The following is a 23,217-nucleotide window of genomic DNA, read 5'->3' on the forward strand; positions in this document are numbered from 1 at the left end:
ATGATTTCTGTGAGCCCTGCAGCAAGACTTCGGTACTCTGCTTCCGTTGAACTCTTGGAAACTACAGGTTGCTTTCGGCTGGACCAAGAGACAAGATTTGGTCCTAGATACACACAAAATCCACTGGTTGATTTTCTGTCATCCACATCACTTCCCCAGTCCGAGTCACAAAAACCATAGAGCCTACAATCTTCGGATTTCTGAAAGCGAAGACCATGGTGGACTGTCCCAGCAAGATAGCGTAAAATCTGCTTTACGGCCTTCCAATGGGTTTCAAGAGGACAATGCATGAACTGAAAGACCTTGTTGACGGCGTAGGAGATCTCAGGACGTGTGATTGTAGCATATTGGAGCCCTCCAACAAGAGACCGATACAGGGCCGACTTAGAGAAGAGTTCCCCTCCATGGGCTGAGAGTTTTAAACCAGAGGTCATGGGAGTAGGCATCGGTTTTGCATTGGGCATTCCAGCCTTTTGGAGAAGGTCTGTGACATATTTGGTTTGGGAAAGGTGAATTTCAGCATCATGGTGTCTCACCACTTCAATGCCCAAAAAATAGCTCATCTCACCAAGGTCTTTGAGAGAGAATGTAGAGTGTAATTGCTTGACCAGGTTCTGAATTTCAGAGTCCAAGGAGCCAGTGATTAGGATGTCATCAACATACACGAGGATGAAAGTAGCCGAGGTGGCAGTGAGCTTGGTAAAGAGAGTAGTATCGGATCTGGTGTTCTGAAAGCCAAATGAGTGAAGAGTATGTTTAAGTTTTGTGAACCAGGCTCTTGGAGCCTGCTTGAGACCATAAAGGGAGCGTTGGAGGTGACAGACATGGTGAGGGTACGCAGATGAAATAAAGCCTTCAGGCTGAGACATAAAAACTTCTTCCTCTAAATCACCGTTAAGAAAAGCATTGTTGAAGTCATACTGGCGAACTTTCCAGCCTCTGGCAAGTGCAATACTCAACACTACTCTAATGGTGGTTGGTTTAGCCACGGGACTGAAGACATGATCAAAGTTGATACCCTCTTTCTGATGGAACCCTTTGGCAACGAGTCTTGCCTTATACTTTTGCACCATACCGTCAGGGTGCGTCTTAATACAAAATACCCACTTGCAGCCGATGACTGGGGCTGAGTGTGTGGGCCTAGGAGTGAGACGCCATGTCTTGTTGCGGATGAGGGCCCCAAATTCCTCCTACATTGCCTCACGCCAGTGGGGACTACACAACGCCTCACCCACAGAATTAGGGATGCGAGACACAAGGTCAGAGGCTGCCGCAGAAGCTAGGGCTCGGGCGGACTTGGCAGCACCTGCAGCTGGCACCGCCATGAGGGCCTGAAGACTAAAAGCGCCACCGCCGCCGACTGGGTCTGAGGCAGGAACCACCGCCGGCGTCTCGGAAGCAGAGTCGCGCCGTGCAGAGCCCTCACGAACCACAGTAGCGAACGAGCGTGGCTTGAAGATCCCCGATTTGCTCTGAGTTTGCATTGGGTGAGCATTCGATGGAGGGACTCCCACAAGCGGCAGTTGCGGCACCTGCAAATTCTCCAAAACAGCACTTGCAGGGGCATTAGGATCAGACGAAACATCAACCACAACATTAGAAGAATCAGGAAAACAAACAGATGCAGAAGGTTGGGACACAGGTATACAATTAACACTATTGGAAATTCTATATGATGAATGCATTGGACTGGGGGTTGGGAGGGGAGAGGCATTAGAGGGTTGAGATAGGGGTTGAGGGAGGGGCTGCTGTGGCTGAGAGGAGGGTGCTAGAGGCTGGTGAGACAGAGTAGGAAGAGAGAATAGGAGGGGACCTAGGTTGATTAGAGTTTGTGACACTGGAGGAGGGTTAGTTGAGATAGGGAATAGATGGGGGAATGGGAATTCGGATTCATTGAAGACAACATCTCTAGAAACAAACTCCTTTCCTAGTGGGGACAGGCATCGATACCCTTTCTGGTTGTCTGAGTACCCAATGAAGATACATTGATGAGATTTGAAGTCAAACTTGTGGGGGTTGTAGTGTTTGAGGAGGGGGTAGCATGTACAGCCAAACGGCTTAAGGAATAAGTAGTCAGGTTTCCGGCCAGTGAGAAGTTCCAATGGGGACCTGCAGGAGAGAGTTGGGCTGGGTAGTCGGTTGATGAGGTAAGTGGCAGAGAGGGTAGCATCTCCCCAAAAAGATAAGGGTAAGGAAGCCTGAGCTAGTAGTGTAAGGACAGTTTCAGTAATGTGGCAATGTTTTCTTTCAATGGTCCCGTTTTGTTGATAGGAGTAGGGACATGTTAGTCTGTGATGGATTTCATTAGAGGCAAGGTAGGCTGTGAATGCATTTGAGACATATTCCTTTGCATTATCTGTTTGGATGGATTTAATCTTTAAGCCTGTTTTGTTTTCAATGAGTGCTTTAAACTTCACAAATGCGTCAAAGGCTTGACCCTTTGATTCCAACAAATAGGTGCAGGTATACCTAGTGCTCGCATCAATAAAGCAGATGTAGTATCTGTGGCCTAGTCTGCTGTAAACAGGGGCTGGACCCCAAATATCTGAGAACACGAGTTCTAGAGGTTTGTAGGATGTGAGGGACTCAGGGTGAGGTAACTGATGCAGTTTACTGATGCAGCATGATTGACACAAAGTAGGAATAGAATTTTCTTTATTTATTGATTCATGAGGGATATTACATTCTTTCATGACAAGACTAACTATTTTGTCACCGGGGTGACCAAGCTTTCGATGCCATAACTGCATAGTTTGGGTACTATTTTTACATGTAATGTTTGCATATACATTTCCTATAGAGGTGTGACATTCACTGATATTCCCATATGTGGTTGCTGCAGAAACAGGAGCCATACGGACAGCAGTAGGAACAAGAGCAGCAGTGGCATAGGGTGCAGATTCTGAGGCTACACAGGTATGTGTATTTGTTTTATTGGGTTTTATGGTTGAGGGAGGTGTTTGAGTCAAGGTGTTTGCACTGATAGGTGTATGAAGAGGCAGTGAGGTGGTGTGTGGAGTATTAGAACTTGTGTTGACTGAAATTCCTTCAAATTTGTAGAGGCCATCCTTAAGGAGTCCTTGTAGTAGAACCTGTCTGGTTATCTGACATTTCACATTGCATAGATAAGGCCAAAACTCAAAGAAAACATAATTATCCAGGGCAAACTTGGCTACACTTATTAAATTTTTTGAAATGTTGGGAACATGGAGCAGGTTTTGCATTCTAAATGGTCTATTTGATAAAGATGCATGCAATATAGAATTTCCAACATGTGTAATTTTCATACCTTGGCCATTACCACCATATACCTGTTGTGATCCATCATATTCTGATCCTGTGTTGAGGTTACTCTGGTCAAAGGTAATATGGTGTGACGCTCCAGAGTCCGGATACCAGCCGGCATCAGGCACTGCAGAGGGCAAGGCAATGTAGGCCTGAGGACTTGGAGCAGCAGGCTGTTGAGGGCTGGATTGTGGCGTGTGATGTTGCACTTGTTTGCCGTTGTGGAATGCCATGGAAGGAGGAGGCGCAGCATTGAGAGGTTGGAGTTGTGGATTAGTATAGCTCTGGTCAAAGCGATGGTAACATTTCAACGCAATGTGTCCTATCTTCCCACACACTTGGCACTGAGGCCGATTACCTTGCCACCACGAGGATCTGCCGCCTCCGCCTCTGAACCCTCTGGTACGTCCACCTCTAAAGTCACCTCTGAAATTGTTGGAATTATTGTTGAAGGTGTAGGAGTTGTTGTTAGGTGCATCACCTTTTTGCGTTAGATTTGCTTGAACATATCCAAGATCTACTTTCCTAAATCTTTCAAGCAATTCTTCCTGTGTTTGTAGCTGAGATTCGAATTCGCTTTCGGACAACTGATCTATTCTTCCATTAGTTACTGTGATGAAGGTACTGTACTCTTCACCTAGTCCTCCAAGCACTGCCTCAATGTAGTCCTCTGTGGAAAGTGGTGCTCCAAGCGCGTTGAGAGAATCAGCAACCTGATTAATTTTTGCCATGTATTCTGAGACTGAGGAGCTGTGCTTCTTGAGCGTCTTCAGCTGTGCCTTCAACTGCTTGATCCTTGACTTCACACGCGCAGCAAAATAATCTTCAAGTGCATTCCAGATTTGGTAAGCAAATTCAAATTCAACCACACGATTGACGAAGGTTGCTTCCATAGATGACATGAGCCAAGCCACTAGGCATTGATCCTGTGCTTCCCAATCAGTGTATGACGGAGTCTCTGATGCAGATCCAGTTTCTGAGTTGAGCTTTGACGAAATTTTTTGTGGATCCAAGTGATTTTGTAACTTGTTCATTTTGATGCATGCTAGGGCCTGCTTCCTCAGGCTTTGAAATTATGCTCGTTAAGCTTGATTGACGAGAACGTAGCGAACGTATTTTGGTTGAAGAAATTCGTTGGAGTTCTTGAAGTGGTACTTTCATGGCTTTTGATAGGATTAGATTCAGGTTCCATGGATCATACAGGCCAGCTCTGATACCATGTAAGGTATCAGAAACTGTTGAAGAAACGGAGAGAGAAAGGCGAGTAGAAGAAGAAAGGGAATGAGGAATTGTTAGATCTGAAATCTTTTCACATTGTAAAATTACACATAGATTCTTTTACGTTATAGAGTACTTATACACAGCTTGATGAGGTGGAGAGTTAGTTACTAACAACAAGTTTCTACACACTTCTAATCTCTAACTGCCTTTCTGTTTTGGATGCTGAGTCAGCTTCCATATTTCTCTAACTGCACTTACACCGAGCTCTCTCCACCGCTTCGCTGCTCGCCGTGGGTCGTCGCCGCTTCTCTGCTCCTCGCCGTGGGTCGTTACTGCTCCCCTCCTCGTCGTTTCTGCTTCTCCCCTCCTCGCCGGCGTCGTTTCTGCTTCTCTTCTCCACACCGCATCTCGCTGTCGTTGCTTCTTTTCAACCCTCTCAGGTCTCAAGTCTCAATCTCTAACTCTCTCTGACTCTATCCCTTTGAAATTTGAAATTTATTATTGTTGATTCTGCTGAATTTTGAGACATTAATTTTTTGAATTTTTATTTGAATTCAGTCCGTTGATATTGAATTAAGTCTGCTTAGATTGAGTTATAAATTTAATTGTTTAATTTATTAATTCTGCTGAGATGGATATTTAAATCCAATCTATTGTACTTGTTTTGGTGAATGGTTGTTTTGCTATTATTGATTCAAAATAGAAACATTACCACTATTCTGCGTTGGGATTTACTATATGGTTTCATATGATTTCGTTGAATTATGCTTTTGATTCTTAGGTTGGATGCATGTTTTGGATTAGTGACTTATTGACTTGCAGAAATTCACGTATAGGGAGTTATCTTTTAATAATTTTATTATATATTTAATTAAATCGATTTGATCCAGTTAAATTATTGAACTATTGAATCAGTCACTTAACCGGTTCAATAACCGATTCGGTTTTCGCAACCTTGCTTCCAATCATAATAAGAAAAACCCCAAAAGTATTGTTAAACCCTAATTCCTAAATTATGGGAAACGAGTTCTACAAATTGCTAGTGTTTTCCACTTTTCCTCCATCATCCTTCAACAAGTAGCACGATTCGCTCTGGGAGTCTGTTGCTATTTCGTTTTTGTCTACTTTGATGTCCCTGCTTCACATTTTTTATGCAATTTGTTGTGCTTCATAATTGTTCACTGAATTGACATCTTATAATTATGTGCAGAACCGGAGCTTTTAGTGAGAATTGGAGTCAGATAAAAGAAGAAATGGCGTTCAGAGGCAAAGAGATGATGAAGATAGTGTTGAAGAGAGTTGGAGAGAACAATTTGAACCCGAGAGTGAAGCAATCGCTGGAGAAATGTATACCTCGAAGCAAGGTTGTAATGGGTCGTGCCAAACGCGGTCTATTTGCCGGTAGACACATTCAGTTTGGCAACAGTGTTAGTGAAGATGGCGGTAACAAGTTATTAGCTTGATGCTTTTTTTTGTTTTACTTTTCTTATTTGAAGCTTCTTCTTTAAATGGCGTTGGAAAGTTTTGTGCTTTAGCTTGTAGTTGTAGATACATATTTTTGCAGATTCTGAGTTGTTTAAATGCTATAGGTTAGAGTTACTGTTTTATGTGCCTCTGTTTAACTGTTGTTGATGAATTAGTCTTCTCAATTCATTGGATGATTCTTAAAACTTAAGTTTTGATGGATTCTAATTGGAGCCAGTAAATTATTAGTCTTGGCCTTGGATGTTTAATAGTACCAGTACTTTAACAGTTGAGTACATTTGTTAGGCAGGATATAGATCCCAATAGTTGTGCTTGCAGCATTACACTACGCCTTGCAACATCTTGTTTATCACAGTAATTGATGATAATTACAAATTTTTATCGTTATGTTTGTTTAATGATCCCAACTCAGTTTGTTTCCTCAATTGTGTTGGGGCAGTTTCTTCACCTTTTAAATATGTAAAAGAAGAAAGAAAGAACCAAAAAGACATCAATATTGATGAGAACTTGTTTGTTAAATGATTTGATAGGACAAGGAGAACGTGGAAACCTAATGTCCAAGAAAAGCGGCTCTTCAGTTACATCCTGGATCGTCACATTCGGGTCAAAGTGACAATGCATGCCCTTCGTTGCATAGACAAGGCTGGTGGGATTGATGAATACTTGCTGAAAACTCCTTACCAAAAGATGGACACTGAGATTGGTGTCTTCTGGAAGGCAAAGATGGAGAAGCTCTATGAAGAGCTTGGCGAGAAGGAGGTTGTGTTCTTTGCACCAAAGGATGAAGCCAAGTTTGAACAAGGCTTTAGAGATTTGAAGCTATCTGAAAAGGAAGCGCGCAAGGAAACCAGAAGAAAAATGTTTGCCGGGATAAGCAAGCACAAGCTGATTGGGGTAGAAAGTAAAGATGGTCAATCTATCGAGGACAGTGAAGAAATCTCGCATGGTGCTCGGAAACAGTTGGTCCCAGTTTCATATGTGTTGGCTGCTGACAAGCTCAAGGTTGGGAGTTATGTTTCTAATTGACGATGTGTTACCTGATAATAGTGGTGTAATCTGTATCAGCTCATGGCTGTTTCACTCAGTACTAAAGCTTTTCACTGACATTGCATTTTCAGTGTAGTTTTTACAGTCAAACGGCACTCTAAATAATGAACAAAGAAGGGTATTGTCTTCATGTTGTTTCTCTGCTGTTCAATGTTGCTCATTTGGGTTGTGTATTGCCTAAATTTTTTTACTGTTTTCCTTAAGCGGGAGAATGCTTTTGAGCTATCTGGCCATACTAGCTAAAATGACGCATAAAATAATCGTCAATTTTATGGACATAAAATTAGATCTTAGAAGTGTGCATCGTGAAACAACAATATGGTCATTGTTAACAGAAGTAACAACTATTAACCTATTACTGAGATCCTATATTGAACATTATAAAATTGAGTATCAATCATCGATGTCTACTGAAGACACATAGAAATAGTGAGTTTTAACAAAATATCTATTGCAAGCATAATGTGGTTAAGCCACAAACGGGAGATAGCATCCATAATAAAAGGTTCTAAGAAGAGAATATTTACCAATATACTATGCAAGCATAATCAGTACATATATTTACACATAAACTACTGCCAGACTAGCACACTAAGACGAATAGACGATCGCAAACTTAAGCTATCAGTTCATCACAAACTAGAAGAGTAAATTTTTATAATGGTTCTGAGATTCAGGTCGTTATCTAGTGTGGTCCTTGAAATACTAATTGTACTATTGTAATCCTCTTAGATACGACTCCGAATATTATAGTAGTCCCTGATCATTTTTCCGGTGATGAGTCATTACTGAAGCGCTGGTGTGTCATGAATTTGCCACGCTGGATGGTGCCAACTGTTAGTTTCACTGTCACAATTTCAATTTATACTCAATTTGGCCCCTCTATCTATATTTAACCCTAAATTCTCAAATGTTCGTTAAGTTAATTTCTTCTTTTTCTTCATCGTTCTCTTTTAATTCTTCTTCTTGTTGTTCCCGGAGCTGGAAGTTAATATCCATGATGGGTGGTGGAAACACTGGAGCTGGAAGCTCTATTTGTCCAGCGTCTAGTGGCCATCGAACAAGAATGCAAAGTAGGAGTAGAAGTTTGGGGGTGTTGGAATGGTGCGGTTGTGACTGCCGGTCGGTTCTCAGGTGGTTTGGGACAGATTCAAACCCAAACAAACCATTTTTTTGTTATCCCAATTAGAATGTGAGTTATCAGTATTACTTGTGTTATTATGATTGTTCTTACCTCACTGTTCTTCTCTTGTTGTTCTTCTCTGAAGTTTGAACATGTTATATCATAGAAGTTTGAGCATGTTATATCTTTGCTTGATTATAGACAAATAGAAAGAGATGGTGTGAACTTTTGTGTGGGTAGATACTGGGCAGGATAAACTGCTTGAGAAACCAAAATCTTATGGAGACAATCATGAAGTGAAGATGAACTTTGATTGGAGGTTTGGGAGATTGGAGGAAGGTGTCCGAAATAAAAAAAATTGGTTAACCAGTTGTTGGTGTTAGTTGTGTCTGTATTGATAGTGTTTATGGTTATCCTATATTGTAAATCATGAGTGAAAAGAGTTGGTGGTGGGTTGAGTGCGTTGAGAGTGTGAGAGAATGCGTTGGGAGGGGATTAGGATTTGAAGGAGGAAGGAAAGGGGAATTAGGGTTCAAAAGGGGGATTAGGGGGGCGGGATTGGGGAGATTAGATTCTGGATAATTAAATAATTAAAAATTTTACTTTCGATTTTTCGGTGGCCACCTCATCATCCTTCTCATTAGAAATGTGTTCCGGCGAGTTTAGAGACACGTTTGTCAAATTTTAAAATCATTTAAGGATTATTTTGTCAATAACAAAAATCAGGTACTATGTCAACGCCAAAATCTTTCGAGTGCCAATTTAATATTTACCTCTTTTTTTTATTATTGGATATTTTGGATCTTATTTTATTTTTCTGCTTTTAGAAAAAGAATTTTAATTTTCTTAAATCTTTTATTTTTTTAATTCAAAGAATAATGCTGGCCACCTGAATTGCAGCACCCAGACCCTTATTGCGGGACTTTTTTAAAAAATTAGAATAAATTAATTTTAAAATTTTAATTTTAATTTTTTGGATAATGTTAAAATTTTTTATTTTTTAATTTTAGTAAAAGTAGTTAATATTTTTAAATTTAAAAATTAAAAAAATAGTTTTATAAAATTTTTGTTTTTGAAAATAATTTTTTTATTTTTTTTATTCATTGAATATTGTTGGAATCTCATCTAGATTCCTATTTCTCAATGCATAAATTTGCAAAAATTTTTAAAAAAATTAGAATAAACTAATTTTAGAATTTAAATTTTTGTTTATTAGATATTGTTGGATCTTATTTTATTTTTTTGCTTTTAAAAAAATTAATTTTTTATTTAAAATTCAAAAATTAAAAACAATTAATTTTAAAAAATTTTAATGTTTTTTTAATTTGTTATTTTTGTTTTTTTATTTACAGGATAATGTTGGCCACCTAAACTCCAACGCCTAGATCGTTGACTTTTTTATTGTTGGATATTTTTTAAAATTTAGAATAAAAATTTAAATTTTTTTATGTTTTATTTTTAGATATTGTTAAAATATTTTATTTTTAGTAAAAAATTATTTTTTTTAAATTTAAAAATAAAAAATTTAAAAATTATTTTATAAAATTTCGAATTTTTTGAATGATTTTTTTATTCATTGGATACGGTTGGAAACCCACACTTGGACCCGACACCTAGACTTGCTGAAACTTTTTAAATATTTAGAAAAAATTATTTTTAAAATTTTTGTTTTGTTTATTGAATATTACTTGATTTTATTTTATTATTCTATTTTTATAAAAAAAATTAATTTTTAATTTAAAAATTTCAGAATTTAAAAAAAATTTGCAAAATTTTAATTTTTTTATTCACAGCATAATGCTGGCCACTCAAATTCCAACGCTCAGATCGTTGATTTTTTTGTTGGATTTTTTTTAAATTTAAAATAAAATTTAAATTTTATATTTATGAATATTGTTGAAATTTTTTATTTTTTTACTTTTGGTAAAAAAATTAATTTTAAAATTATAAAATTTAAAAATAATTTTATAATATTTTAATTTTTTTAAATATTTTTTTATTCACTGAATATTGCTGGAACCTGGCACCCGGACTCCCCTATCCTAGTGTCTGGACTTGCTGGAATTTAAAAAAAAATTAGAATAAATTAAATTTTAAAAATTTAGTATTTTTAGTTTATTAAATATTATTGAATTTTATTTAATTTTTTGTTTTTAGAAAAAATTAATTTTTTTATTTTAAAAATTCAAAAATTTTAAAAATTACTTTTTTAAAATTTTAATATTTTTTAAATTTTTATTTTTATTCGAATAATTACCCAAATCAGTCCCCAAGGATTTTAAAATCGGACATTTTAGTCCTTAAGAAAAATTAATACGCAGATCAATCCCCAAGGTTTTACTCTGGCAGACAAATCAGTCCCCAGTTTATTTTTCGGCAAAAGTAATTATCCAGATTAGTCTCCAAAGATTTTAAAAATAGACATTTTAGTCCCCAAGAAAAATTAATGTACAAATCAATCCCCAACGTTTCTCTTTGTTAGACATAATAGTCTTCCGCCCGAAAATAAAATAATAATAATAATAATAATAATAATAATAATAATAGTAATAATTAATTATTATTATTATTATTATTAATTGTACAATAATACTGTACTATATTTTTTTGTATTTTTTGGAACAAAATGATGATAAATTTATTCATTAGATTTTTATATACTGTACTATACTGTACTATACTGTACTATATATATATATAAGAATCTAATGAATAAATTTATCACTATTTTTATTTAGAAAATATAAAAAATTATGGTACAATACTATTATGTAATTAATAATAATAACTGTAACACCCTACCATACTTAATCTTATACTTAAGTCATAAGACTGAGATAGTAAGGTATTACGACCTCTAAAAATAGAAATAATAATAATAATAATAATAATAATAATAATAATAATAATAATAATAATAATAATAATAATAATAATAATAGTAGGAAAAGAGGTACTTAACTAGAAGCCTTGAAAAACGGGTAAAACAAAATCACAAAATAAAAAGCGCAACGCTCAAGAAACAGAACTATTTGCGTGCTAAGAAACATAAAGATTATAGATAAAAATAAGCAAAAGAACGAAAAGAGAGCCAAGAATACAATGAAACTAGCTCCTGACTCAGCCTGCGAAGCCAAGGCTGGGCGGAGAATGTTTATATATATATATATATATATATATATATATATATATATATATATATCAGCTTCTCAAAATACCTAAAATACAAAAATAAAGTCCTAACTCTCCTGTAACTTCTATGAGGAACAAAATAACAAGTTTCTTGGAGAGCAAGCTAAGTAACTAAGTACATATATACATAAACTGATAAACCAAAACATCCCAGGGACAACTCCGTTTCAGGAATCCAGATGCCTAGCGAGGAGCCTCTCGACCTGCATCTGAAAACAGCAACACAGTATGGAATGAGAACCGGAGGTTCTTAGCATGGTAAAGGTGCCACGCGTATAATAAATAAGGTCCTGGAAATGCCAAAGGCAATCCTAGATATCCGTCATACAATTGTAAAACTTAATTTCTAAACGGAAGCCATAAATAGGGGTAGGTATACTAAACCTGCCTAAACTCACTCAATCTTAAACCTAACCTAACATCAAACCATTTCACCCTTCCTCCGTTCCTCCGTCATCCATAAATCAACAAAGACAAGCAAACAAACAAGTTCATTTACAAGTAAGAAACAGATAGTGCAAATAGCAAAAATAGCAGGTAGCAGGATAAATATTCACTTAGGCAATCTCAAATAATGCATAGCAGTCAAAGCAAACAAATGCACATGATGCATGCCTGTCCTATAGCTGATGATATCATCTGTTGGTTATATAGCCAACCCGACATGTCCTGGTAGCTAACCATGGACTGAAACACCCATGCAGAGCAAGTGGGTTTGAGTTACAACCCCCTTGCTACTACCCGCTTAACCCAGAGCCAGTGGAATAACCACTACTGCGGCTACTACCCAGGCGAGTGTTTAAAAGCTCAACTTGGAGCAAGTGGGAGACCCACTACTGCTGCTACTGCCCAGGCATCACAACATACAGTTATTCAATCCAAGTCAAGCATAATCATTATCAATTCTCAAACATTGACCTGGAGCAAGTGGGACGAACTACCATTCTTGCTATTGCCCAGGCATCTCAAGCATACATTCGTTTATTTCAGATGAGTTCAATCATCCATCAACGTATCACTATCACAAATGTTCATCATTTTCATAACATTTTCACCCTTCTTATTCATAATCCATCATTTTAACCCTTCCTATTCATAATCCATCATTTTAACCCTTATTTCACCCTCAATTTACCTTAATTTCCTAGCTTTAACTAGCTACTGGACTTAGCACTATACTTTCAGTCTAAAAGGAAGGAAAATGGAGGTTTAGAAGTGAAAGTTTGATTTAAAATGTCAAAATTTAGTTTTGCAGCAAACAGGGGACCACGCGTACGCGTGGGCCACGCGCACGCATGGAACGAACACCAAGTCACGTGTACGCGTGAGTCATGCGTACGCGTGATCATGCGCATTAGCTTTTCACGCACACGCATGGCTACTCGCGCATGTGTCGTCAAAGTGCCATGCCACGCGTACGCGTGGATGGGCGTTTTTCCAAAACAGCCAGAATGCCCAGAAAGCTGCTGCAACCCTATTTTTGGTACCTTATAACACAGATTCACATGCCAACTTCCGTCATCCATAACTTTTTCTACAAAATTCCATTTTTCACAAAATTGATATCGTTTAAAAGCTTGCAAAACCATCTTTCATTTGAAATAAATTGCAATTCCATTCCAAATTTGAGGAGCAAGTTATAGATTACCAAAGTTCATCAAAAACCAAAGTTTTCCAAAACATGCCAAACCCTATTTTTATCCAAAAACCACATTTCCTTTTTAAAACTCAATCTCATTTAACTCAATCATACCATAACCATCAATACAATCTGTTCTCTACCATAACACAATAATTCTTGCACCCTTGCATTTCCATAACTCAACAACACCCCATTTCCACCCAACTTTACAAATTTTTCTCATAACTCACAAACTAACATATTATTTCACATTCACAAGTTGTCATCATCATAAAATACTTCAACCATCACCACAACATTAATCAATATAGTCATACCAACAATTTCACATAAACACCACTCCAACTCAACCATATCATTAAATAGCCATAAACATCAATCCTTCATCCATCATCATTATACTAACATACATATACATATTTACATACAACCTACATTATCAAGTACTCAACACATGCCCACATCAACTCATCCATCAATACCATTAAGACTAATCATTTAACACAATTAATCATTTCAACTTAACCTATGGTTCTTCTAGCCTAAGTTTCCACAATACCTTAAATATTAAACGCGCGAAACCTAAACCATACATTGGCCAATTCCCCGCTCAACCCGGAACACTTTTAATTTCACTTTTCTTCAAGCCCTTGGGGCTCTAACACTACCAAGATCAGATTTTCAGCCTCACAACTCTACTTCCAAGCTTCCAAAATCACCAACAAGCTTCAACAAGCATCAACATTCACATACACACTACCTAAACCACAATTACCACATCCAAACATAACAAATCAATACCCAAATGCCTAAATTCAGAAATTCCATTAGGATTTGAGATCTCTTACCTTTACCCGCTGATCCTTGAGCAATACCCACAAGAAATCAAGTCTAGTGGACCCCTAAAACATGAAAATCATCAAGGAATTGAGTTCCTCAAACCTTAAACCCAAAATTCATATACCAGCAGAAATGGATCTAGGAAAACGCGATTTACTTGCTGTTTGGTTCGGATATAATTGAAGAGCTCGACAAGCCCGACGCGTGGCCGTAAATGGCTCGTCAATCGGAGCTCCGGATCAAAAGTTATCAAGGTTTGAAGATGAGGTTAGGGTTTGCTTCTTCTTCTCCCCTCCCATGGCTGCATTCAGCATGTTTGATGATTAAGAGAGGAGAGAGGGGGTTCTTTTAAGTGTTTTATGCTGAGTTGGGTTGGGCCTTGGGCCTATTTTGGATCCGGTTCAATTGGTTCGGTCCGTTCGACCCAATCTCGGGCCAAATTCTTTAAAATTAGTGTCGAAATTCTCGTTTTAATTTTCTCTATCATATTAAACCATAAAAGTCTCATTTCTCACTTTCTAGAATATATTTTAATTTATGGGTTAATTAGCCATTAATTAACCGAGTTTTACATTCTACCCACAAAATTTAGATTCAATTATCTGAACGGAGGTGTGGGTAGTTCTTCCACCTGTCCAATTCGAGTTCTTAAATACGTTTCCCAGTTCCAGTTCCACTTTTCTGCATACTCTACTAACGTAACATTTACTCTGCCTAGCTGCTTGGCAATGACATCTTATTATATATCCTAACCGAGGTTACTCGAATCGTGAGATCCTTCTTCAGTTGCACTGGTTCATGTTCTACACATGATTGACATTAGAAGTATACTCCTGAATCCTATTAGGAAGATATGGGGGTAGAATTACCTGATATGCCACTGGCCTAATTCTCTTCAGAATCCGAAAAGTCTGTCCTTGCCATCAATCTAGGTCCTAAAACACTTTGGTCTCAATTCCTTCAGCTTGACTCATTTATTGATTCCATCTTGTTAAAGTAACCTTCTCGAGTTCATGACTTTCTTTGGTTCGTGTAATTCTTTTGTCAGCTTTTCATAGTGAGATTGTTAACTTAAATTGGTGTAGCTCTTCTCCGTTGTCTCGGCTATTAAATTCAGGAACTAAGTATTTGATGCTCTAGTTTTTATCAATACGGTAGTATTTAGCGCTCTGTGAAGCTCCATCTTCTATTTTAGTCCTTGACAATCTAATACGAAACCGATAATTACTCTCCTTTACTTTCGATGTAGAACCTTCAATGGTTGCAGCATTCCGAATGGCTTCTGGTGGTCTCCTTTTACCTCCTCATGCTTTAACACGCCATCACATGCACTACCACTTTATTCTTTATTTCTGTTTACCCAAAAACATCTTTTTTTGGTTCATGGTATGTCTTGGCAGTTTCACGGTAATTTCAAAAATTCTTTCTCGTAAGTTTCGGACAATAATTTCTCGTCTCAACTTCTGATTTAGACACATAACTCCTTCTCAGTATCTTCTTGATTCAACAGGTTTCAATACTCTTCATAGCTCCTTATCACTATTATTGCGCTCCCTAAGTCCTCGACCCTACGATCTCTATTTCGGCATTGGACATATAAATCCCTTCTTGATTTCCCTTTTTTCTTTTTTTTCTTGGTTTACTAGATTTCGACATCTTTAGCGGCTCCTTATTGTCTCGTTATGCATCTCGTATCTCATCGATACCACATTGTAAATTGATAATGGATTTATTCCGACATTCCCACTCTACACTCTCATTCTCCAACTCAGAACTTTAACTCATCTGGCATTTCCTCTTTTGAAATTAGCGTCCAAGAGTCCCTTAGAAGCTTCTTGCTTAGGGCGTCTACTACAATCTTATGGTATTGCGTCAGCACGTATCTCAGGTCTTCCAATAATACTTCATAGCCATTCCCTAAATGGTTCATTAGGCTTAAGAGTTATAAGCATTAGCATAAAGATCAGTCTTCTTTCTATGGCTCGGAGACTTCGATCATATCCTGGTATTTCGTCCACGCAGTGCACCTCATCTCATCTATTTAGTCACGAGCGATATGATCGGCGAGGATTAAGGTTTTGAATTCCCTCGTATTGTCGCTGGTCTACTTTCATGTTCAAAAGTCTTGCTCTAAAGGATTGACACCCTAATAATTGCATCTAAGAGTTATGCGCGACACAGAATCCAATACGAGTTGATTTTTCAAAGAAATGTTATGTTCAAAGGGACGTACGAATAACACAAACAGTGTTCACAAGAATTTAAAAGATAGTCTTGCATACGTTAGCCGGAGTCGTACAGAACTAATGGAATGCACATGAAAAGAAACCTAGTTGCATCTCAGGGAAGAAGTTCGAATCAAAGCTTGAATAGAAGGAATAGGGCAAGTCAAATTGAATAGATTCTAGTTGACTTTAAAGGAATGTGAGTTTCTGCAAGAGAGTAGCTCCACGCACCGCAGGTCTCCAAGATTAAAAGATTATGTGATTACATTAGGATGAGTTCAGGCTTATTTCAAAAGAGACAAGCTTTATATGAGTAAAGAATAAAATCAGAAGAACAATAAATTTGGCTTTCACAGGAAAAGATTCAAGATAGAGTTTTCGATGTAAGCTATAAGAGAAAGGTTAGATTAAGTCGTGAAGACTAGTTGGCACGCACTCGCAAAGAAACACTTAGTTGGACGATTCTCCCTTCCAGTACTCCCTTCAACTCGGTCCTGAACTCTACTGATTCTAATAATGTCTTCACTTGTGGTGCAATCAACACTGATCCGACTTTTGGAACTAAGTCTATTGCAAACTCACGTTCTCTCTAAGGTGGAAATTCTAGTACATCTTCAAGAATGGCCTCGGAAACTCTATCGTATAGGAATTTGGTATCACCTCTACTTGTCTCTCAGTTAATTAACAATTAAAGGTTGAATTTGCTGTCACTGAATTTCAAACGGTGACTCCGCATAGCTCTCGATAGTTCCAATTCCTTAGATATAATCCACCCTACTTCCATTACGTCATTCTGATTCTTATCCTTCAAGAATCTAGCCACTCCTCTAAGTTAGCTAAGTATCGCCCCATCTCAACAGCTAATAGTCTTCGACTAACCATCGACTCAGACTCCATGATCATCAAAACTTGTCATGCTTCACAAATGGATATTACATATTAATGATATGCAAGGTAGCTAAAAACTCAACTGCTAGTTCATGGTTACCTCAGGTCTGAGAATTGGATTCGGCTGTATTCTGGCGCTTCCTATGTGGACAGTCTCGAGCTATATGCCCCGGCTTCCCGCACTTGTAATATACACCTAATCCGGCCCTGCATGGTCTATTTGGATGGTACTTCTTACATCTTGGGCATCTTAAGTCATCCGGTTGGGTACTGGTTTGCCCTTCTAAGTTCGGATCCGGACGGTTGTCATTTCTTTGGTCATTGTTCCTCTTGGGCATCTTAAACCCATGCTAACTTAGGCATCGGAGTGTCTTGCAGGTACCACCCCCATCTCCCCATAAACAACTCGGACGGCAGCTCTCTGACGTAGGACAAGTCAGAGATCACTCCATTGAGCATTTGGGCCTCACATCCAAGCCCAAAAATTATCTGATTTTAGATAACCCTTGGAACATTGACGCTGTTGTCGGGAACCTAGGATTTAACACTACATAGCGGACGATCAGTATGAAGACGGACGTACAACGTCTGAGTCAGATCAAGAATATCAAGACATGGTCAACAACAACCAAGCACTAGTAATACCTCCTCCAAGAATGGAGAAACTACATGGTGAAGGTCCTTCTGGCGACCAACACCAAAGGAGAATCCCATCCGAGGTCCGTCCCCCTGAAGGGAAAGAACAACCTCATGGCACCGACCTCCTAGGATTGCTGCATGGACATCAGGGTCGACTTGAGTAACTGGAGCAGGAATTAGAAAGACAGTGCGAAGCGGAGAGGAGCCTGAGGAAGGAGATCAAATGGCGAAGAGAGCTGGAGGAGAAGCTCCCAAAACTAGAATCCAACCTTCGAAGCAAGATTCCCGCACAACTCGGGAAGATACCCTACTGGGGGGAGAAGACCCTTTCACTGAGGGCATCATGCGGGCTAGAGTTCCTAGAAACTTTGAATGCCTTGACATGAATCTATATGACGAGACAACCGACCCGGAGCATCACCTTAGCAATTTTAAAGGTCGGATGTATTTGGTTGATGCCTCAGATGCTACTCGCTGCAAGGCCTTCCCGACAACCTTGATAAAAGTGACCATGAAGTGGTTTGATAACCTGCCCCCTAGATCGGTTACCAGTTTTTACGACCTCGCACGCAAATTCCTTACATGATTTTCAATCCAGAAAGATAAGGTCAAGCATGCACCCAGCCTACTCGAAGTCAAACAAGAGGTCGGAGAACTCCTGAGAGACTACATGGAGATATTCAACAAAGCATAATTAAAAATCCAAGACGTACCTACTGAGGCAGTAATAATGGGACTAGTCAATGGGATCCGAGAAGGACCCTTCTCTCAGTCTATATCAAAAAGACATTCGACTTTCTTGAATGATGTACAAGAGCGAGCTGAAAAGTACATCAATATGGAAGAAAACGCCAGGCTACGACAGCTGAGTTAGCGACTTGGGCACCCTCACCAGCTAAAAGAAAAAGAGAGGGGACCCAAGAAGAAAGAAGAAGTCAGATCCGAGAAGCCCAGAAGGTACCATAATTATACTCCGTTACGATTTTCTCTCGTAGATGTTTACAGAAAAATTTGTCACACCGAGAAGCTCCCTCCCCCACGTCCAATTCAAAACAAAAAGGGTGGAAGCCGTAATGAGTATTGTGAGTAACACAAGCTATATGGGAACTCAACAAATGATTGTTGTGACCTAAAAAATGTGATAAAAAAATTGGCCAGGAAAGGTCGGTTGGATAGATATCTCATGGAAAGGCCAGACAATCATGGAAAAAGAAAAAGAGATGATAAAGATACCGGGTGAAGAGGTCACCCCCCACAGACTCCAGAATGACATATCCACATGATAGTAGGAGGATTTGCCGGAGGAGGACTGACCAAGTCATCTCGAAAGAGGCATTTGAATGAGGTATACCAAGTTGAAAAAGATAGCCCCGACCTCCCTACAATTTCTTTCACAAAAGAAGACACACAAGGGATTGTGCTCGGGCACGACGACCCAGTAGTCATCACCATGATACTAGTGAATTCCCACCTACATAGGACCTTGGTAGATCAGGAAAGCTCAGCAGACATACTTTTCAAGCTGGCATTCGACAAGTTAGGGCTTGAAAAAAAGAGCTAAAATCCTACTCGGATATTCTTTTCGGGCTAGAAGATACTCCAATTAAACCCTTGGGGTTCATTTCCCTACATACCACCTTTGGGAAAGGGTTGAGATCAAGAATCCTAAGTGTGGACTACATTTTTGTGGATGTAGCTTCAGCCTACAATGCCCTAATCGGAAGAACAACTCTAAATCAGTTGGGAGCCATGGTCTCTACTCCTCACCTCTATATGAAGTTTTCAACAGAGGATGGAATTTCCACCATTAAGGGAAACCAAAAGATGGCAAAGAAATATTACAATGAAAGCCTAAATTTACGAGGAAGGGGCAAAGAAGTCAACACATACAATTGAGCTTAGAGGAGTTCGAGTAAAGGAAGAACTATGGCCACAGCCTGAAGGAAGGACAGAGGTAGTCCAGATCACAGAAGAGGTCGGAAATGACACCAACATAGGATCCAATATGAAAACGGAGTTAAAAAATGACCTCATAAAACTCCTAAAAGAGGATTCCGATCTCTTTACTTGGAAGGCTGCCGTCATGCCCAGAATAGACCCCAAACCCATGACACACAAGCTGGCGGTCTATCCCGGGTTCCAACCGGTCCAACAAAGAAGATGAAAGCTCGTACCAGAACGAGCTTAGGTGGTTGAAGAACAAGTACAAGCTTTGTTAGAGGCCAGATTCATCAGGGAAGTCAAATATCCGACATGGCTGGCGAACATAGTATTGGTAAAAAGGCAAACTGGGAAGTGGAGAATGTGTGTCGACTACACCGACCTCAACAAAGCATGTCCAAAAGACCCCTACCCACTTCCCAATATAGATGCCTTAGTGGATTCCAGCTCGGGATACCAGTACCTATCGTTCATGGATGCCTACTCGGGATACAATCAAACCCCGATGTATAAGTCAAATCAAGAAAAGACATCCTTTATCACACCCAAAGTGAATTACTATTACGTGGTTATGCCATTTGGATTAAAAAATATAGGCGCCACATATCAAACGCTGATGAACAAGATGTTTGCACCCCACCTTGGAAGCCTAATGAAAGTGTACGTGGACAACATGTTGGTAAACACCAAGAAGGAGGCAAATCTTCTGACCGACCTCTCACAAGTCTTCAGTACTATAAGAAGGCATGTGATGAGACTAAATCCCGCAAAATGCACATTTGCAGTAGAAGCAGAAAAATTTTTGGGATTTATGCTCACACAGAAGAGAATTGAGGCTAACCCCGACAAGTGTAGAGAAATCCTAGAAATGAGGAGTCCGACTTGCATAAAAGAAGTCCAACAGTTGAATGGCCGACTTGCAGCTTTGTCCAGATTTCTGGCAGGATCGGCCTTAAGATCCTTGCCACTTTTTTCTCTACAAAGAAAAAGGTGCCAATTTGAATGGACCCCTGAGTGTGAAGAAGCTTTCCAAGAATTCAAGAAGTTCTTGAGTCAACCACCAGTCCTTACCCGGCCTAAAGCGGGAAACGACCTCGTACTGTACCTAGCTGTCGCTGAGAAAGCAGTAACATCAACACTAGTTCGAGAAGATGAGGTCGGACATCATCCAGTTTATTTCACCAGCAAAGTCTTACAAGGACCCGAGTTGAGGTATCAAAAAATAGAAAAATTTGCATATGCCTTAATTCTGGCATCCAGGAGACTCCGACTTTACTTTCAGGCTCACACCATAAGAGTTCGAACAAACAACTCCATGAAGCAAATCCTTCAGAAAACAGACATTGCATGTCAAATGGTTCAATAGGCTATAGAGTTATCCGAGTTCGACTTGAGATTCGAAACTCAGACAGTAATTAAAGCCCAATGCCTTACCAACTTCCTGGCAGAATACACAGGCGAAAGAACGAAGCCTCTGGGACCTGGAGCCTTTATCTAGATGGATCCGCTAATAAAGTCGAAAGAGGCGCTGGCATCATCTTAGTGAGTGAAGAAGGGACTCAAATAGAAGTCTCCCTGAAGTTTGAATTCCCTGCTTCCAACAACCAGCCCGAAAATGAAGCCTTAATCGCAGGCTTGAAACTCACTAAAGAAGTCGGTGCGACCAAAATAATAGTCTTCAGTAACTCCCAAGTAGTAACTTCTCAAATCAATGGAGAGTACCAGCCAAAGGATCCTAATATGAAAAGTCACTTGGAAAAAACATAGAGCATCTTAGGCAATTTCTTGAAACCGAGGTCAAGCACATAACTCGGGAACTCAACAGCAGAGCCGATGCCCTCTCTAAGTTAACAAGTGCCAAGACTGGAAAAAATCACAGAAGTTTGATACAAGAGACTCTCCAGGAGCCCTCAGTTACGAAGATGGATAACAAACTGGACATTCTACCTGTTTCGGGCTTAAACCTCGGTTGGATGACCCCTTTAATCGAATATCTGAAATTTGACGTCCTTCCTGAGGAACAGAAGGAAGCCAAAAAACTTCAGTGGAAAGCACAGAACTACACTTTGGTACAAAACATCCTTTATAAAAGAGGGATATCTACACCATTGTTAAAGTGCATTCCGACTTCTAGAATAGAGGAAGTCTTCGAAGAAGTGCACAATGGCATTTGTGAGAATCACCTCGGAGCAAGGTCTTTAGCCAGGAAGGTGATCTGAGCTGGGTTCTTCTGGCCGACCTTGCAAAAGGACGCCACCGACTTCGTTAAAAAGTGCCAACCATGTCAGATGCATGTGAACTTCCATGTCGCTCCTCCCGAAGAACTCATTAGTGTAACCTCTCCCTGGTCTTTTGCGAAATGGGGTTGGACTTACTCGAACCCTTTTCCTAATCCCCTAGACAGGTCAAGTACCTGATTGTGGGAATGGATTACTTCACCAAGTGGATCGAAGCAGAGCCACTGACCACTATCACAACTCAAAGAATTTGAAGGTTCTTGTACAAGAATATAATTACCCGATTTGGAGTCCCTCACTCCATTACCACAGATAATGGTACACAGTTCACCGACACTACATTCAGAAATCTAGTAGTTAGTATGAAAATCAAGCATTAATTCACATCAGTAGAGCATCCTCAAGCCAATGGGCAGGCTTGGTGCAGATTTTATAACCACAAACTAGCCGGCAAGTGCACCGGGCCGTACCAAGTACTACCTCAAGTGAATGAGGGTCGATCCCACAAGGATTGATGGATTAAGCAACAATAGTTAATTGATTTACTTAGTTAGACAAACAGAAAAGAGTGTTGAGAGTTCAAATGCATCAAACAGTAATTCAGAGAATCAGGAAACAAGTAGTAAATTGAGGTGAAGTATACATGGAGAAAACGGTTAAGGTTTCAGAGATATCTATCTTCCAGATTGACTTTTCTTACTAACTATTTTAATCATGCAAGATTCAATTCATGGCAAACTATATTTGACTAAACCATAATTTCTTAGACCTTTTTAGTCTCCTCTAAAATTCATCAACCGCCAATTTCTTGGTCATTTAATTCCAATCAGAGGGTGAAGTTCAATTCTAGTTTATGTGCCACAAAAACCGTAATTACCCAAATATAAGAGGATTATATGTCACGTATCCCGTTAAATCCAGATAATTAGAAATTTAGGAGAAATTATTTTCAAGTTGTTGTTCAAGTAAAGAGCTTTTCCAAGTTATACAAGAACTCAATTAGAACCAAGGTCATACTTTCATTCCACCCAGATTCATAAAATAAAGAACGAAAACAATTCTTGAATTATAAATCAGTACATGAATTAAAATAGAAAAGTAATATTATCAATCCATACAATAGACAGAGCTCCTAACCTTAACAGTTGAGGTTTAGTTGCTCATGGTTCAAAGAGAAAACAAGGATTCTGAAAAACTGTAAATTGCGGAATGAGGTAGAAGAGAAGAGAAGACGGCTCGAAGGACTGATTCTTTTCCCTTTTATATCTAATCCTAATTAATGTAAAATATATTTCCTAAAACTAAATAATATCTTCTCCTATATATAAATAAAATAAAAGTTTAAATCAAAATTTCTAATTGATTCGCACAAGCCCTTTGGACGAACGGGGGACCACTTGCATTCTCAAGGTGTGGCTCCAAACTTGGAAGAATCTAAGTTTGGCATGGGGT

General features: G+C 38.9%; 1 protein-coding gene across 2 annotated transcripts; it reads left to right on the plus strand.

Annotated features, from left to right (window-relative positions):
• The first annotated feature begins 5,457 nt into the window (after positions 1–5,457).
• On the plus strand, positions 5,458–7,220 carry LOC107634944 (uncharacterized). Of its 2 annotated transcripts, XM_016338270.3 has the most exons (3): positions 5,458–5,604; positions 5,717–5,956; positions 6,522–7,220. In XM_016338270.3, the coding sequence occupies exons 2-3, from the start codon at positions 5,760–5,762 to the stop codon at positions 7,015–7,017; spliced, it is 693 nt and encodes a 230-aa protein (XP_016193756.1). In that variant the 5' UTR covers positions 5,458–5,604; positions 5,717–5,759; the 3' UTR covers positions 7,018–7,220. The 2 variants fall into 2 exon arrangements, with proteins under 2 accessions (XP_016193756.1, XP_088341392.1); XM_088485266.1 differs by having other exon boundaries at positions 5,505–5,956.
• The last annotated feature ends 15,997 nt before the right edge of the window (positions 7,221–23,217 follow it).

The sequence above is a fragment of the Arachis ipaensis genome, chromosome B4, assembly GCF_059453495.1.
Source record: "Arachis ipaensis isolate K30076 ecotype BB chromosome B4, ASM5945349v1, whole genome shotgun sequence".
Lineage (NCBI taxonomy): Eukaryota > Viridiplantae > Streptophyta > Magnoliopsida > Fabales > Fabaceae > Arachis > Arachis ipaensis.